The sequence below is a fragment of the Semicossyphus pulcher genome, unplaced genomic scaffold, assembly GCF_022749685.1.
Source record: "Semicossyphus pulcher isolate SPU_LCO1_2020_fin unplaced genomic scaffold, fSemPul1.0.p SCAF_18, whole genome shotgun sequence".
Taxonomy (NCBI): Eukaryota; Metazoa; Chordata; class Actinopteri; order Labriformes; family Labridae; genus Semicossyphus; species Semicossyphus pulcher.
This window is the reverse complement of record NW_027211691.1, coordinates 11,186,054-11,205,061: the sequence shown is the minus strand read 5'-3', so window position 1 is coordinate 11,205,061 and position 19,008 is coordinate 11,186,054. Positions and strand designations below refer to the sequence as shown.

Genomic DNA, 19,008 nt, shown 5'->3' with positions numbered 1-19,008 from the left:
ACTGTGGGAGGAAGCCGGAGTACACAGAGGGAACTGGTGCATGCACGGAGAGAACATGCAAACTCCACACAGAAAGGCCCACTACGTCCGAGCCAGGATTCGAACCAGGAACCTTCTAGTTGCGATTTTTACACACAAAACCAGTGCATACTTGACTGTGTTTGTATTAGCTCAACAACTGAGCCTGTTTGTTGTAGCTGTGAGTGTGGATCCCTCAGGTTCAGGGTCAGAAGATCTGCTGTGTTTGCTGCTCTGGGTAATTGTACTTAAGTGGTATTGATCACGTAACACGAGCGTGATTCAGCACATGCTACAGTATCTGCTACTGCTGCTGCTTTATGCTAAATGTAACAGTACGCAGTGGGTGAAGGTAACTGTATTACTCACATCAGTGCTTAACAACAGCATATTTATATAACAGCACGTCGGGTCAAGTTTGCTCGTGTTTCCTGCCATCATGCATCCTAATGTGTGTGAGTGTGTGTGTCGGTGGGTTGATGTATTGCGTTTGGACCTGTCCTCTTTAGATCTCTGCATCCCGGTGAAATAAATGGTCGGAGATGAGTCATAATTTAGCCAGAGCAGCAGGCACGCTCCCAGCCCAGTCCTCAGCGCCACAAATCTGTCAGTGTGTGTGCATGTGCACATGTGTGAGCGTGTCTTGTCTAAGGGAATAGACTCAGAGCCAAAGGCAGAGAGCGGGCGAGAAGAATGGTGACACTGTGAAAGTGCTATTAGAGACAGATGATTGTAGCCCTGAGGGGGCTTGTAAAGGACACGTACATCACTGAAATTCTGATTCCTCTCATGTATTTTTTCATTCCCCGAGCCTCCCCCGACTTTTTAACTCTGCCAACACATATTGAACACGTCGCTCCCTGTGGGGGCTTCATGTTACTTTAGACAGGCTGTAAGTCATGCTGCCATTTCAAGGTGCAATGGTTTTATTCTGAGAAACCTTGAAGCATAATGTATTTAGCTTGCATTCAGAGGTCTTTTCACAGGTTAAGGCTTTTTAATGTGCTTTTACTTTTATTTTCATCCTCGCTTCACATAAATCACAGAATCTGAAGATGTATCATTCAGCCATTTTCAGCCGTGCACGAAGTGATCCAAGTACATACTTTAATTAAATAGATATTCATGTAGGCAAAGTTAAGATTTATGATGTAGTAGTACATTTATTTATTTAGCTCTTTTCTAAAACAAAGCTGCAAAGTTATGTGCATGCATGAAAGACAGGCAAAGCCATGGACAGCATGGATAAAAGACAGATAGTGCTATCAATGGACAAGGACAATCTGAAATGTGAATGTAAAAATAATACAATGAATGTAATCATTTAAAAACCACAATAAAAAAAAGAAAAAAGCATTGAGTTTGAGAACAAAAGACATAAGGCTTGGATTCAGTGTGCCTGCTCTCCGCAGGAAGGGTCTTCCAAAGTCAACCTCAGTTTTTAGCCGTGACTTTAGAACAGATGACAGGGTTTCACCACAGGCAGCATCTTATTAGGAAAGAGCTGCTCAAGTTACAGAACGGTGCCAAGCCAGGTAGGAAGTTAAAAGTGATTCAAAGTATTTAAATAGATCCCAGCAGACACAGGGAGCCAATGTAAGGACGTTTAAATAGGTATAAAACTATCGCATGTTATGGACCTGGTTACCTAGCTAGCATATTCAAAGAACGTGTTAAGGATGTTTATCATTTCAAATAAAGTTCTTGTAACGTTAAAACTTAAACTTAGACGAAATGTTTTAACTGCAACATTGTTGATGTTATTGAGGCCTGGGATGTCAGAAAACCTTTTATGAAACATTCGCCCAATGTTACATAAAAACAAAGGTAGAACATGCTAACTGCAACATTCTGAGGATCTTTTCAGGATGTTATTATGGCCTGAACTATCAGAACATGATTTATAAAACGTTCCTGAAATGTGATTTGAACATTCTCACTGCAACTTTCTGAAAATGTTTTCAGAGAATGTTCTTTCAGAGAACATTCTGGGAACCAAATAAAAACATTTCCAGAACATCGCATGTAACATTCTCAGAACGTTCTTAGAACGAAACATTTCTAGCTGGGTAAAGAGTACAAGATCTTGCAACAGTCAAGAGTTCAGAATTATTGAATTTTGGAGACATTCAGGATTAAAAAACTGGATGGACAACTTTTGTATGGTTTTGTTTTGTGGTTCCGATGGTGTCAACCAGAGCATGTAAAGGGAAAAAGAAGGGGACCTAAACTTGAGCCCTGAGGGATGCCATAATTAGTAGGAGCCAGGAATGACACAGAAGCTGTGTCCCAATCCAAGGGCTGCAGCCTTCAAGGGACGTATTTGAAGGCTGAAAAAAAAACAAAAAAAACAAAAGGGCCCTTGAAACTAATTATCTTAAAAATAACAGGTTAACTTACTTGACGTTAGTTGCACTAGCTAGTTAGCCCACTAGCTACCTGTTGCTAGGCGACAGGAGCTGTGTTTGGTGACACAATAGTAAGGACTGCAACAGCTGGTGACGCAAACAGGAAATCCTCCATAGACCAGGCCGTCTCATTTCAGTTTGGCTTTAACGGTCTACGCAGGCTATGAATGACGCATCCTCCGTAGACCGCGTCCTTCGAAGGCTGCAGCCCCTGGATTGGGACGGAGCTAGAGTCACCTATACCAACCAGGAAGTATATACCAGTTACAAAATCCTTTTTTTGTGTGATCAACCACTTAAACACCTTCTTCATTCACAGACGTTCATCTTTCTTCGTTGACTGACTGAGGAGATGCAACTTTGCCCCCGTTTGCTCGAAACATCAGTGCATTCATAAATCATCTCATGGGACTGCTGATGGTGCATTGTGTAGTGTTCTGCTTTTTAAGGATTCAGCACTAACGTACATATCAGAGCTGAGGTCTTTGATTCTTTGTAACTAACTAATTAAGTAAGAATGACGTGAACTTTTCATTAGTGCTGACCGTTTTCCAAAGCATGCTGAAGTTCTGTCGATTTCCTTCCATCCAGGCCGCCACTCGTTCAATGCTTGTCTTTTGTTTCATGACCTTTGGGCAGACGTCCTGACTCTGATTAAAGATGAAGCTGATAAAATAGAGTTGTTCTCTCCTTTATCGATCTCCGGGCTCGTATATTTGAATGCTAATTCTATCATCTCTATGAGCTCAGTGTGCCTTTAAATGGAGCTGGGCATACCTGATTGTGCTTACTGCAGGTGTGTGTGTCTGTGTGAGTGTGTGTGTAAGGATGACATCATGCCATCCTCCCTTGCTATCAGCACTTGTTTTTACCTTGTACTGGTGAGTCCGAATCCGCGGAAGTTACGGTCCGGCATCCAGGTTTTCTCCAGCTGCTGTGTCGGAGTGGGGGTGGGACTGCAGTGCAGCGATAGGGAGGGAGAGAGCGAGGTAGGGACAGAGAGAGAGAGAGAGAGACAGAGAGAGAGACAGAGAGAGGTGTTTGGCAATGTAGCACTGTGTTGGAGAGCCACATAGCAGAGAGGAGAGGAAGCTGGACGAGATCTCAAACTGCACACAGACACTGACGCAAACTCCACAGAGGTAACAAAAGCTGTGTGTGTGTGTGTGTATAAACACCTGTGTGTCTTCATTTGTAGGGGCTCTAGCACATGCATGAGGGTCCTACGGTTATAGTTATTCTAAATGTAAATTGCTGCTGAACATGATAAATGTAACCTTTCTTGATCATAATTTCCATAAAGATTTCATTTAAATCTATGTCGCTTCTGAATTTTTAAGGCAATTGAACTAACTAATGGTTTTACAGGATGACACAGATCCCTGGTGTGTGTCTGAGTCAGACAGCAGACTGAGCTGTGAGGAAGAGCGTGATATCAATCTGTTTGCTGCGCCTCTGTTATGTCTGTGTTTCCTGGCTCGGCGTCTGTGCAGCCTGACATCCTGGTTGAGGAGGATGCTGGAGGTGTGATGGATGAATACACCTGTGTGTGTGTGTTCAGTATGGGAGGGTGTGTCCAGCACAGGTGTAATGTCCACGTCTAAAGCTAACAGTACTGTTACTACTCTCCACCTCTGTTTCTCTACATCTGCTTACTTTAAACGTTCATACCCCGTGCACTTCAAATCCATTTGGTTCACCTTCAGGTTGTTTTAATGGCACTTAAACCAACAGTTTGAAGATCAATGCACTTATGTTGAAGTGCACAGGAAAGGAAATGCATAGAAGAAGAAAATGCATGCTCAATTTGTAGTTTTTGGCTTCTTTGACAAACTTTGCATGAAGTAAATGAGATATTTAAACAACACATTTTTCAATTTTCAACAATAAATGTACAAATATATATTAGGCACATATAAGAGCATTGAAAACATCTCTCTTAACATTTATAGGTCACTTTTTCCTCACTATTTTTTCTATTTTTTGTCCATTTGTTGTTCTTTTTCTTAATCAATTCATTTCTCCATCTTTCTTACTCTCTTTTTTTAATTAATTTTTAATTAATATCATCTTCTCTCTCTCTCTCTCTCTCTCTCGCTCTTCTTCTCTTTGGTGCTTCAGCCGTGACCGCTGACCCTGCTGTGTGTGTGTGTGTGTTGCAAGTGTTTGTTTTAGCATAACATAACAGAGGGTGTGGCTTCACATTAGCATGCTTTACATGTGTCTCAAAGGCATCATACTTTCATTAACACCCCCCTCCTCCCTCTCTCTATATATCTCTCTCTTTCTTTTTTTCTCTCCCTCACCCCTGCGCCAGCTTCCATTTGTTGCCATGGCAACTGTGTTTGATCTCCTCTTTACCCTGCCCCTCCATTTGAGCGCCCTTCTTGTCACCCCCATTTCTTTTCCAGCCACTCACCCAAACACTCTGCTCCCTCCCTCCTCCTCCTCCTCCACCTCGTCTCATGCCTCTCACCTTTCCCCTCACCAGCAGCCTTTTTGTGAGAGGCAGCCGCACCCTCCTTCTGTGCTACTTCTGCAGCTATCTTACTCCTTCGTACAACCCCCCCCCCCCCCCCCCCAAAAAACACATGCTCCTCATCCCAGCCCTCTCCTCACAGCTCCACATGCCGCCTCGCCGTTTGAATTATTCATGTGATGTCATTGGTCATCCTGGTGATGCGCCATCAGAAGGCGCAACACTCAGATCAACATGCTGGCCTTGTTGCTCTAGCAGCGCGTGGGGTCACATGTGGTACGACACACGATGCAATCTTTGTAATCGTATATGATGCTACATTTCATTAGCGAGATCTGAAGCCTGATGGATTAGCCTCTGCTGCTTTGTGATCACGATGAGTGTGTGGACAGAGAGCTTCTGGTCTGAGTGTTTGCAAATGTTTTATTGATCAGTCTGGGAAGCCCCTTTAGAAGCCACGGGGGCAAGCTGAGCGGGGGATTACAAGCTTTAAAATGAGTGTGCGGTCACTGCCTCTAACAAGCTGATATTACTTGTTAATGTTCATATATTGGTTAGCATATTCCTTCCTTTCAGTATGCATTAAAGGTTTCACTAAGCTGAGCTGATACCTGGACGTCTGCAGCTTCAGAAAGGCACTTCTTTTGCAGGATTACTACTTTATTGCACTGCACCAGATAATGCAATCATTTGTGTAATTCTTCCTCCATTACCGCTAAATGCTATTAAACCCCTCCGAGGCCACTTATCAGTGACAACCCAGCCCTCAATTCATAACAAACGTGTGATGTTTTCACGTCATTTTAACCAGAAAACAAGCCGCTTTCCAAGAAGCGCTCCCTCGTGAAATCAGCGGCCCCAATAAATCAGAAACAAGGGGAAGCTTGTCGGCTTTTTGCTCCTCGCCCAGCGTTGTATGCAAAGCAGACGGTTCTGCTCCCATCAGAGAGCCTATTAGTATTCACACACGGGCCTCTGCAGTGATCAGCACACACACAGGAGAGAGAGGAGTGTGTTCATATTCATACGACTGTTGTTATCAGTATTCTGCTCAGTGTTCTTACAGTAGGGGCTTCTGTGCGTGTCTGCACCTTTTCCGCACACCCCCGCGCATATGCAAATTCATGCACGCACACGTACACACAGTTTTCAAGGTGCAAAGTGATTAATGGCAGAGTGTGTCTGTTCCTGCTAAAAAGGCCGGCCGGTCGGTCATCAGACGTGTGATTCTGAGCCGCATTAGTGGAGTTTTTGCAAGCATACGCACACACATTTAGAATGTAACATGTGGAAATGAAGCTGCAGAGCCTGTGTCACACACTCGTACACAGTATATGCACACAAATGTATGCGTCTGAGGGAGTTGGATGACTAAAGACGACTCATATAGAGCTCTGTTCCTGGAAGCACAATCAATAACACACAAACACACACACTCTTGTTTTGTAAGCATCAAAATGGAAAAAAGAGAGAGAATTACATTATGAGCCGCGTCCAGATCCTCACAACCCCATCATCTAACCTAACATGATTCATTAAATAACACACACGCAAACCGAGCGGTACGGTAGTTAGTCATCCCCTTGTTCGTATTCTGCTGCAGGATTGTCCAAACAGCAGTTCGGTCTGGGTGTGGCGCAGTCGTGTAGCAGCAGAGCAGCCATGCATGTGGAAATTAAAACCCAGCTCCGTCTGTGCGCTCAGACAGAGTTCACGTGAAGGGAGGAGGTGTTTTGTGTTGGAGACAGCTGAAGGCTGTTTTGAAATGAGTCCAGGTTCGTGCCGGAGCGGAGCGTGTCTGAGGAGGTTTGTTTTTTCCGCGGTGTTCATGTCTTTATCAACTGTTGGAGAATACATTTTTTATTATATTGTTTGCAGCCTGCAGCTTCCTCTCTCTCTTATCTGCTCTGCTGTTATTGGTTTGGGCGTGTTTCTATGGCTCCTTTTCACACATGCACTCCTGACAATTTCCTGAAAATTTCAAAACAGTCTGCCCCTGAAATTTTCCAGAATTGCCCCTTTCACACATGTCACTCACAGCGGGAGATTTCCCATGTTGTACGGCGCTGGGACGGTCTCATGAGGCAGGGAGAAGCTCCTGAATCTCTTCATCTCTTCAATTTGTTGACGTCTTTGCTCCTGTCGTCTTGTGAATGAACCTCCTTCTTCAACCTTGGATGTTTGTAATCATCCTGTTATGTGCCGCTCTTCTGGCTTTGTCTTGCAGACATTTTACCAGGATGCTAGCAGGAAAAAGTCAGCATAAAGTCTGGGTGAAAAATTCAGCCGTTTGCATTCAAAGTAGGATCTTCACGGGTCCAAAATGTTGTGCCCGACCTGGAAATGTATGACCCAGAACCGTCTATGATTTGAAAGCTGGGACCCGGAACCATGCAGAACCAAATAATGTCAGACACGACCCCAGCTGGGCAAAACAGACCCGATCAGCACCGGGAAACACCAAGAAAGCTCATAAAAAGCCTCCAGTCGTATTGATAAAAACATCAATGCTAATCTACAAATTATTCAGATTATCGCAGACGGATGGCAAACGCGCGGCTCATTTAGAAGCACCATTACCATTTTGTTGCATCCAGCATAATAAAGATAACTTTGACTATTTGTCCTTTTAAAGGATGGTAAAACGATTACTCTTTGCCACGGCTGCTTACATTAGCATTTCTAGTTTTTGCTATCATCCGTGTTTTCCAAGTCCTACCTGTGATTTGACCCTTCACCTCCTGAGCAAAAGCAGCTGTAGCACTCGCTCGGCCAGGTCATCGGTGCAACCTTGTGGCCAAAGCTTTCTAAACATGGCCGGGTCTTCCCGGATCCACTCGGGTATCAGTATCAGAATCAGATTCAAGTTTATTGCCAAGAAGGTTTACACAGACATGGAATTTGACTTGGTGTTTAGGTGCAGAACACAGAACTAGAACAACTAGGTCAAAGCCTGGTATGTGGCTGTCCTCATCAGTTCAATGTGCGCTTTTGTGGGCAATGTCTTACAAGGACTGTCGTCATGAGGCCGATGACAATGTGTTTGAAAGCAGGTGCGCGCTGCGGACGTAGGTGAGGACAGCAGACGAGCAGCGGAGGAGCAGCCCCGCCTACTCCCTGATCAAAGTATCCAGAGCCTTATAGACAGAGAGTTGCGTCAGTGGAGGTCCAACATGCTCCATGATCCGCCATTGCGATGTTGCAACTCTCTCTCTCTACGGCTGTGAAAGTACCGTCACTCAGTCACTCAGTAAGTCAGTTACTCGGTCAGTCACATACAGACCCATGAGTAGGGCTGACCCCGGCAGTCAGCCAAAAATAAGTACAAAGTTATACACAGTCAACATTAGTACTCCAACTGTCAGGGGCCTTATAGATAGAATAAGATAAAAATAAGACGATAAGAATAAGATATAATAAAAGCATCAGTATCACACATAATGTTGAACAGTCCCGACCCAGAACCGGTTGCCCACATAAACTGTGGACCCGAACCCGTCCGGAACCCGGTTCAGGTCCCGGGTGCTTGGGTTCCTGTGGACTCGTGAAGACCACTAGTTCAAAGTCAGGTTTTTTGAGGAGTGCACAGTGTATGTGTGAAAGGCTCTTGTGTGTACAGTCAGCTAGAATCATCTTCTAACTCGATTCATAAAATAATGTAACAAATCAATGTAATGATCACATCCACAAGCTGCATTTTTGTTGATTGATGTGACCACTAATGTGAGCCTACATTACACAAGCAATATGTGAACGCAGTGAACGATTGTCGGTGGATTTAACGCTTTTATTTTGCCCCTGGGACAAATTAGCCCTCGGAGAACAAACAAGCCTCCAGTCGACACTTTTCAGCTCCAAATATCTGTCAGTAAAAATCAATATATGCCAACAGTGGAACAATTACTGTGTGTGACCTCCAAACAGCTTAAATAATCCACACAGTGAATAGAAATGTAGCACCGCGCCGAGTTTAGTGGGAAAGCAGCAGTTTAAGTTAAAATGGATTGAAATCAAAGGATGAAGAGAAATTGAGAGACCACGACGCGGGGATTAAAGTGCACAAATTGCTGAATTTGAAAAGGCCCAATGTTGTGTGCATCACCATGGCAATAAGTGGGCCGCTGGTAATTCTGTGAGTTATGGTAGCTGTGACAGGAAGGGAGTGTTAGCACTCAAAGAGACACTTCAATGGAAAGACGGGAAACAAGGGAGAGAGGACAGCTTTTGTCTACTTTATATACTTCATATTGATGTTAGATATAGCTGTAATCCTGGAGGAATGGCTGCACATGTAGGAGCATCAGTCTGCGTTTGAGCATTGCAGTGCAAACATTACTGAGATGTTTGGACAAAGTAGAGAATCAAATAAATGCTTTGGTGGACTTTCCTCATCCGTGAGTCGGCATATAGTCCCACTAAAGACGCTCTTTGCTACTCTTGTTAATAGGAGAATGTACTGAGAGAAGTAATGCAGAGAGCGTAGGGGTTGTTAATTCATTATTCATCCTCTAATTTGACATCAAAGGTCAGTGTCAGTGTATGTTCCTCCTCTCCCTCCTCCTCTTCCTGCCTACCCTTGTTTTTCTTTGCTCTCTTCCTTCCTTGTGTGTGTAGATTTGTATCTTCAGACTTGCAGAGTATCAGTTTATTTTTTGCATCAGCAAAATTTGTGCCGACTTCAGTGTTGCTGTTTTGTGTCTCTTTGGGATAACCAGTGCTGATACTTTCTCTTGAAAGACTGCTATATTCAGGGCGTGAGATGCTTTTCTTGTGCTCTTTCTGTCTCTGTAACTTCTCTCAATTTCGATTAAATCTATGAGAGTGATTCGATTTGTCATTAAACAAGCATCTCTGTGTCTCCCTGCAGAAACCGGGCACATAGACCCTGTCCTCATCGAGCGCTACAACACACCAGGCTTCGTCGGGTGCCTCTCGCGGGTGCAGTTCAACGGAGTCGCCCCCCTCAAGTCTGCGCTGAGAACCGCCGCACAGGCCCAGGCCGCACCCACAGCCGGTCAGCCGGACAGACCTCCTGCAGCCGCCTCGCCGGTGTCTTTTCAGGGCAAGCTATTGGAGTCCAACTGCGGGGCGTCACCTCTCACCATCCCACCCATGTCTGCTGCAACGGACCCGTGGCATCTGGACAACACAAGTACGGATGACTGCAAAAACACTGACACACTTTTTGTGCACATGCACTCGGTATCCGATCCTCGCTTTACGTACTCTAATGCTATTTCTATCCCATACATGTAACCTGACATCTACACACACAGACGCCTTATTACCCGTGTGTCTAATATTGCATCCACACCAGTGTTTCGTATCTTCAGAGCGCGGATGCAGCCATTTTCCTCCGGCCTGGTGCCAACAGGGCCTTTGGGAACGTTGAGCTATCAGGGATCGATGGGGACCATTGATCTGGACTTCAGGTCCAAACTCACAGTCAGCTCTCCCCGATCCTTCCATATAAATGATTAGCATTTATCCTGCTTTATACGTTCTATAGATAGAGCTAATCTATAATGCATGCAGCCGCCTTCCAATCCTTCACTTACTTCTGTCTTCTCATTGCTTGTTTTTCAATTCCCATCCTTTTAACTTTTCTGTTCCTCTCCTTTTCCATTCTGTCCTCGTCTCTTCAGATACACTGACATTACATCCAAGCACGTCCAAGCCGCTGACAGGCTACTATGAGTCACTTCGCCCTCTTTTGCCTCAATTGCACCCCTTTCTCCCTGCTCAGCCTCCTCTTCTCCGTCTTACTCATGCTCTTTGCTTCCCTGGAGATCTATGCAGTCAGCAGCAGAAATAGCTGACAGCTCATTCCACGGTGGAGCGCTTTGTGGGAGTCTGTTGCGTCTATACAGGTTGTTCTGTACTGTAAGCTTTAATGATGGGAGTCTGCAGCTCTAGCTGTGCTTTTAATTGTGTTTATAAATGTCCATAAATAGGAATTACAGACAACTGTTATTGGAGATCTCACCAGTGTCTTCATGTCCCCTTTTTTAGCCTTCTCGTCTCAACGTTCTGTCCATCAGGGAGAATCAGAGCTGTTAAATGATTGCAGCGAACAGAAATATAGTGGACAGTTGAAGCAGCAGCTTTAATTACCTCTGCACCTGTCATGGATATTGAATGAAACATAATAAATTATATAGAAATGCATTAAAAAGACTGTCCCAGTCCTCCACTAAGGATGCTTAGCACTGGTGTATCCATCCAGTCTGATGGAGGTATGCAGTGAAACTTGAGCTATGTTCTGTCTGTGCTTCAGTGTTGAAAACAAATCTTTCTAGTGATTATCCAGCACACATAATGAATGAAACCATTTCTTGTGTTTGTTGTGAAAAAGTACAAAGTACAGTTTTTGTGTTCCTGCAGGACTGTGACGTGTTTTCCTGACCTTGAAATGCACTTTGTCCATATTTTGATCAGCGCAAATTGATCCAGTGTAGCTGTTCACTTTAGTTATAACACTAATATGATTATGGTCTATCACTGTGTGGATGTACGATTTGAATTTGCGCCCTCTGTGTACTCAGATCCAGAGTTCCCCTTCAATGAGGAGAGAGTGATTCCTGATGGAGTCAACAGAGACTCGGCCATCATCGGAGGTAAAATATGTCACTTGTGGAAAGATGCTAGAAAAAAAAAATCAGAAAAAAGTCACCAAAGAGCACTGATGCAAGAGTACATAATCTTATTGGCATGGCTGAATGTCACAAGTTGTTAGACGTTCTCTCCCCGCCTTTCCCTGCTTCTCTATAATCTAAGCTATGACAGTTTGGGAATATGGTGTTATATGCAGGGTCCCAGGTTTTATTAAGGTTAGACTGAAGCACTCTTTTGTTCATTGGTCTATCCCGAAATTAAACATCGAGCTAAATCCCAGATCAAAAGTACATTAAAGGGCCCTGAACACTGTCCTCTGTGTTATGAATTGTTTTGTCAAATGTGTTCATGTTTTTTTTTGTATCCTGTCCTTAACTTTTATGTTGCGAATGGAGCTGCTGTGATGCAAGAAAAATTTCAGACTTGGTCTGACAATAAAAATATCGCTAACTGAATGCTGAAAAGCCAAATATGCCGATTTTTAAAGACCCCCTCCAGGTTAAAATCGAGTTTTTAAACTTGAAAACATCTCCATGTGGTGTTGTTCATGTGCTACAAGACATATCAGGGACAACATAAGCAATCTGCTTTTAAACTGCAGTGTACCAAAGACAGGCTGAACAACACGTTTTCAGATTGGCAGGTTTGAGATGTCACTCCACAAAGGAGCCAATCCCGCTAATGGACAGGGTGACGCTATGCATATCATTATGGGCAACCTATGGCAACCTCTTCTGCGATGCGCAAGCCAGCTGTAACTGTCATCATAATTTTTGCAAACTCACTACTAACGTTAATGTTACTTAATTACTACATTTCAAGCTAGCTAAATTTCAACTTGTTGCCACTAAACGATGGCAGAGGTTTTGTTTACGTGACGGAGGGAGCGGCTGGAAATGTGCATAGTGGGCGGGGACTATGCAGATTCTGGAATTTTTAGGAGGAGATGCCTTGAGAGGATTTTTACAAGGTAATTACACTTATTTTTACGAGGTAATTACACGTTTTTTGCAGAAAAAACATATCAGACACAATTTATTATTTCAAGCAGAGCATTTTATACGTCTTAAAACATGACTGGAGCTGCTTTTTAACAACTAAAGAAGGTCATAAGAGCCTAAATTGACGTCCGACAGTCTAAAACCCCCAAAAAATCTAACTATAAAATTAAAGACAAGCAACCAATTCTCATTAGAAGCTGGATCCAGGGCACATGTAGCATTATTGGTTGACTCTATTACTAAGGGGTATTTTCTGTCAATCACCCAATCAATTAATCACCTAATGGACTAATGGTCATCATCTACACTGAAAACTAGCTCCATAGTTGGATTATGGGTCAAAGCATTAATTAAAAATACAATGTAACACATTTTTTCGGATACCTGGTGTCTGTCTCCTCTGCAGGTATCATCGCGGTTGTGATCTTCACCATCCTCTGTACGCTGGTGTTCCTGATCCGCTACATGTTCCGTCACAAAGGCACCTACCACACCAATGAGGCCAAGGGCAGCGGGGAGTCCGCCGGAGAGTCCGCGGACACGGCCATCATCGGCACCGACAACCCGGAAACCATCGACGAATCAAAGAAGGAGTGGTTCATCTAATAGCCAATGAGAGGACTGCGAGAGAGGAAGTGATTCGTCAGACCACCTGTTGGTTTAATTCAATGACCAATCACAGGGGAGAGATGAAGGGGAGGCCGCTCGATTGGACAATAATCTCCCAGAAAAGGCGTGAATGTGGGAAAAACGTGTACAGAAATCTTTTTTGTTCCTTTGTTTGATTTGTTTTTTTATATATCCAGAGTATTAGAGAGAAGAGGGACGGTTATGCAGCGCAGCACGGCTGTGACAGACTGTAAATGTACATACTAACCGGCTTGTCCTTCTTTGTATCGTGCTTGGGAGTTTTCAGGAGTCCTTTGAATACTGTATATGACAAATAATTATACTTACTGGGTCGTGTGATAGCACAGATTTATTGCCAGTCTCTGTTGCGTTTAATTTTTTAACAAAAATCTAATATCAAAAATGATCAAATCAACATGCCAAACCCCTTTTTTTAAATTCATCAGGCTGCGGTCGCACCAGCCTGTCAACACATCACTCAAACGACATGCCACCTATACTGTGGTGATATAGAGTTCAATATGGATGCCAAAAGTCACTGTGTAAATACAATACTTTGTGTTCTTTTTTCTTTTTCTTAAAGATTTATCAGAATCCAATACATAAACACTACTGAGAAACTCAGATCTATATTGCAATGTTATCATATGTGTGTCCATTACATTGTATATGTATGAAATATAGAGTTTTATGTTTAAATCATATGACATTCGATTGTATGGGACATTCCTTTCTGACGACGGGCAGAGAGGGGTTTCTCAGAGCATGATGGGAAATCGTAACACTCCACGGTTTGTTTAATTCAGCACGGCAGCTTTTCTTTTTCATTTGGGATGAGGGAAACCAGGAGCCTTTACTCATTCACACTCGACCGGTCGGTTTGTTTCTTTTGCCAAACACTTGAGTCTTACGTCAGTTCAGTTTTGTGTTGGATTTTTCACGATATTTTTACATCTCAGACTTAATGTTGGACTGTGGGGATACAGTGCATGCATGCAACGGCGCATATACTTGCAGGTCAGATGAAGAGGATCTGTTGTATTGGACAAAGAAAGAAGGCCAGATAAACGGTAAGGACAGTCGCACAGACGAGTTGATACAATAAGTTGTATTGATGCACAAAACTGGTTAAAGCAGCAAAAATAAAACACTGACACAATATTTTTTCAATCTCTGGTATAGGTTCAGATAATTGGCTCTTTAATGCGTTGTGCCTTTAAGGTGTTGAGCCATGTCGCCTTGCCCCGGACTACTTAACACAAAAATACAACAACTGCTGCTGCATAAATCCTCATTGAGCAGAGTTTTCAGGTGTTTTTAAGTTTCTTTGTATAACTGGTGCTGCATTCAGTTACTCGTGATAGATATATATCTCAATTCCTCTAAAAACTCGGACTTTTCCAGCATATCCGTGGTAGTCCTGATGCAGCAGGGGCAGCTACATTGACGTAGACGAGAGCTGCATGCTGCACAACACACAGGTTAACACCTACCCCTGTGACGCACATCCATACACACGAACATGCATGACAAAGCGCGAGTCAAGGTTGTTCGTTCAATGCCAAGAGCGACGTGTTCGGAATGAGGAGGCCGCTGCTTTGTCAAAGCTGGATCCAGCTTCACTGTCATCCATTCAAAACATGTACAATGTATATTTTCTAACCATTTTCCTCTCATTGCTTATGTTTACCTTACCGTAGCATTTACAGAACGACGTGTTCCAGTTTAAAACCAGCTGCCAACTTTAATATTACTTTGTGAACTTGCTTTTTGTATGTGTGTGTGGTCAAACTGCTGCCATGTCACCCTACATGAATGATTTTGTACATCAGCGTCGCCTCATGGTTGAGTGCAAACTGTAGATCAGAGATATTTATCAGAGACGTTGGAATCTCAGCCTGCCTTCAACTGCGGCCTCAAGGAAGACTCTCTCTGTCCACACATCACATCCTGAAGGCAAACCAGTGACTTTCCTTCTTTTAATAATTACTTTACCAGGACTATACATAAACACGCACACACGCCCGCGATATGTGGTTTAACATAATAATGGTTTATCAGCTCCAAGAGGCAAAACCACAGTCCATATGTTTGCTTTCAGTTCTATTGAGTTCAATAAAGAGTGTTTGATCTTTAATATCAGTGTTTGTCTATGTTTACACACAGGCATCTTCTGATACATTAACATGATGAAGCACATGTTACAAAGACATTACACAACATCTTGAGCCTTACACCATAATATTATCATGAAATAGGAGCTTTAGATATGACCTATGACCAACAGCTACATGTAACCTCCCCTTTATTAAAGCTCCTGTGAGGAACTTTCAGTTTGTGTTGTTTTTCGCGCCCCTGTGGACAAAGCCGTACATCTTAACTTTTATCCCTCTTTTGTTCTGTACATGCTTTTTAACGATGCCCCGGATAATATAAACAAAAGGCGTGCAGTTAATCACTTTGTCTGACACCTACCCCCCGGCAGCAGTTTCAGGCTTTAAAAATAACTGTATAGAAATAATCAATCTTGTCGCTGATGGTCTGGTTTGCTTTTGTAGGTCATACAGAATAATCACAATTAATTTAAGTAGAACTCCTCACAAGGGCTTTAAGTAAAAATGCCACAAAATAAAAAGAATTCAAAAATGGCAGAGATGCACAATGTGTTTTATTTTGAAGGAGTCTAAATTTAAATTTCTCGGTCTTCAATGGGTCAGTCAAACTGATTCAAACAATTTATCTCTTGCAATTAGAAGCCCTTTGAAGTAGCTAACTTTTTTAACATGTTTTTTTTAAGTTAAATTCACCAGTCATTTTGTGTTGTCAGGCTTTCCCATATGATGTAGATGTCACTGGTTCATGTAAAGATCTTTCTTAGGCAAGTGATAGACTGCCCTCTTGTGGTCAGATAGGGCAGCAATTTTCAGACATGGTTAAGGGGAAAACAGCATTTAATGCAATTCAATATCAATTTATTCTACAGTAATTGTACACAACAGCTAACAACAGGGTCATAAGGTATCCAAGACCATATACTGTATGTAGTTGAAAAAAAACAGCAGACTATAGATATAAGTGCAACAACTGTTTTTAAGGCAGGTTGAGCACTGTCTCTTAGTGTCTTTGAATTATCTTTGAGCACAGGGTGAAACACAGGCTACTCTATCCAATGACAATTCATTGTTGTGTTTTGTATAGTTTCAGGCCTGCACTGTAGTCTACTACACTCCTTAGGACCCATGACAGTTTTCTTGGGCTTCCTTTTCTTTGACAAACCTGGCGCCTACATTACCCACAGTGCAACTCGGTCACACAGTGTCTGTTCCGATATTGAGGTGTGTTATGCGAAGAATATTAACAATTGAATGCATGTAGCACTAATGCTAAAAGCTAATGGCGCCTGTCATGAAGATGCTAGCAGCAAGCAGAGACGCGTTTCCGGTTACAGAGGTAATTTCAATCATTTGTAACTCAACACAAATATTTTCCTTTTCGAAAGCTTATCAGGAGCCACAAATTACAACTTTTTTCGACGTAAAGCACTCAAAAGACCTGTGTACAGACTCTCAAATTATTGTAATTTATGGGTAGCACGATGTAGTCCTACACATAGTTTAATTGTATCCAACTATCACACAGACTTTTCATTTTATTCCTACATTTATTTAATTGTAGAATAGAGACATTTTTCAGACCCCCGTCGACATTTCAGTATGTTTCAAATCCTTATCTGAGCTATTATTAATTTATCATTTGTATGTTCATTACAGTGTAAAATACATTAGTGTTGTAGTAATCTTGTCCCCTATTTGTGCGGCTCTATTGTCATGCCCGTTAATTAACCACTAGGGGGCAGTATAAGACCTTATTTACAGACTTGCAGTTCTGAAGCTGTTTTTTGATCAAAAAAGACAAAACATCATTCCACAAAGTGTATATTTTACATTTTTATTGGCTTTGAGTTTATTTCAACAAAAGAAAATCAGCAGTTCGAAAGACACACTAAACTAACAGCTTTCACAGTCTCATGAATTATTTCCCTTTTTTTAACATCAGCCCTTTGTTTTTCGTACTGGTGCCAAAGTTAACGCATGAGTCAGAGAGAATGAAGTCTGAATTAGGATCAGGATTGGTCTTTGGTATGCAGCAGGGATTGAAGTAAATGCTTCATTGTCTCAGGTGTGGCTTTGTGACGTCACACTGAGTTGGCGGGGGATGATAAGACCCTTCTGGGATGAAAGCCTTAGCGCGAGATGAAGAATGGAGGATTTGCAGCAGCGGGGGACTCTTCAGACATCGGGACATTCGCCTGCAAAAACACAAGAGGGAGGCCAGTGAGCAAAGGTCTGGGTCATTTTCACAAACATTAAAATGCATTCACGTTAATGTGTTATTGACGCACCGTTCCTAGGCAGGATGGCGATGTTGTCAGCGAGGATGCCAGTCTGCAGAGAGAACTGTGTGAACTTCTGCTGTAGGTCGGCACTGACCTCAGGAGTGCGACCTGCAAACACACGGTAGGTTTCTTTAAGCTTCACCAAAATTCAAATGTACCAATCCCACATACAATGCTGCTATTATTCTTGCTACAGTAATGTGACTGATGCGGACTTACTGTACAGCTTATTGAGGATCTCAGACACTCCTTCCTTTGTCTTGATTGTGTGCACCAGAGCGTAGTCATTGTACATAATATCCACAATGCGCATGTCATTGTCATTTTGCCAAACTGAGGGTAACAGAAACACACAGGTGAGGCTGAATCTTTAAGTGGAGGGGTTTTTTAATGTGTTGGCATCTGTGTGCTCTACTCACTCTGGCTGCGGAAGGCAAAGCGTCCAGGAGTCTCGGTCTTCTTAGCCATGTGAGTCATTCTCCAGCAGGTTCCATCAGCACTACAAAACGGAAAAAGACAACCAGGTGAGTTTATTTGTTTTTTCTGTCCACAGGAAAATCATCAAAACAATTTTACTTCAATAAATCACTCACTTCAGGTTGGAATAAGAGAGGTCCATGTCTCCCCCTTCAGTCGGCGCAACAATAGCAGTGCCCATCTTCATGCCTGCCTTGTTATTCACAAACCACTGAGCATTGGTGGCAAAACCAATGAGGTACCACTTTCCTGCCATCTAAAAGACAGAAAGTTTAAATGCATTATAATCCAAGACTTCATTCAATATATCCAAACTCTACTTTCCATATAATCGGGTCAATTCCTTACTCTTTTTCTTGTTCAATTTAGGCATCCGTCTTACCTTCTGCAGGTCGAAATCTGCAACCGGCGTGACTTCAGCGCATGCGGCCAGAGCGCACATCAGCGCAGCCAGCATCCTCAGCAGTGTGCTCCTCATGATGTCTCCTGTGTGTGTTCTGGGCTCCTCCGGCGGTGAGTGAAGTTTCAGGAAGAAGTGCGAGGAAGAGGGTTACTGAAGGCTCCTTTTATCAGAGTCCTGCCGCCCTTCCCCTCCTTCTGTCTCCTCCTCTTTCGCCCCTTTACCCCATTTGTTTTCTGTGTTACAAAAACTCTTTGGCCATCACCCACCGCAATGCAAATTACCGATGTTACACAACTGGCACGTGTGCGTGGAAGTGGGGAGGGGAAGGAAAGGACAGGGTGAGAGGGGATACATAATGGGGTTATTTTAACACCCCTCCTCCATCACAAATGCTCCTGCATGCTCGGACTATCAAAGCAGCTGTTTGGTAAGAGTGCAGATTTCTTCACCATATGGCACATGAAAGCTAAATAAACACACTCAGTAAGGATAATATCATTATAGGCACTTTTTTCTACACATTTGAATCCGTGAAAAGACGCTCAAATTAACTTGAGGAGCCAAAAAACTCCAAAAGAAGT

General features: G+C 43.0%; 2 protein-coding genes across 2 annotated transcripts in view; one reads left to right on the top strand and one right to left on the bottom strand.

The window, feature by feature from the left end:
- cntnap2a (contactin associated protein 2a) overlaps positions 1–15,288 on the top strand; it is a 397,107-nt gene extending 381,819 nt beyond the window's left edge. Inside the window, exons 25-27 of the mRNA XM_069666987.1 lie at positions 9,773–10,057; positions 11,451–11,522; positions 12,928–15,288. Of these exons, the coding sequence (XP_069523088.1) occupies positions 9,773–10,057; positions 11,451–11,522; positions 12,928–13,127 (557 nt within the window). The 3' untranslated portion in view covers positions 13,128–15,288. The remainder of the gene's footprint in view (positions 1–9,772; positions 10,058–11,450; positions 11,523–12,927) is intronic.
- Positions 15,289–17,214: 1,926 nt separating this feature from the next.
- LOC138595878 (lipocalin-like) lies at positions 17,215–18,551 on the bottom strand. Its single transcript, XM_069667370.1, has 6 exons — positions 18,407–18,551; positions 18,141–18,280; positions 17,967–18,046; positions 17,767–17,880; positions 17,554–17,655; positions 17,215–17,460 (listed from the first exon to the last, which is right to left on the bottom strand). Exons 1-6 carry the CDS (start codon positions 18,500–18,502, stop codon positions 17,441–17,443), a joined length of 552 nt encoding a protein of 183 aa, XP_069523471.1. The 5' UTR covers positions 18,503–18,551; the 3' UTR covers positions 17,215–17,440.
- Between the last annotated feature and the right edge of the window lie 457 nt (positions 18,552–19,008).

What these genes read in the sequence shown, in the direction of transcription:
- LOC138595878 (XM_069667370.1), bottom strand. Translation starts at nt 18,502, where the DNA reads ATGAGGAGCACACTGCTGAGGATGCTGGCTGCGCTGATGTGCGCTCTG. An exon ending in CAGATTTCGACCTGCAGAAG is followed by an intron (nt 18,281 to 18,406) that starts GTAAGACGGATG and finishes TCTGTCTTTTAG; the next exon opens with ATGGCAGGAAAGTGGTACCT. An exon ending in CGCCATCCTGCCTAGGAACG is followed by an intron (nt 17,461 to 17,553) that starts GTGCGTCAATAA and finishes GTGTTTTTGCAG; the next exon opens with GCGAATGTCCCGATGTCTGA.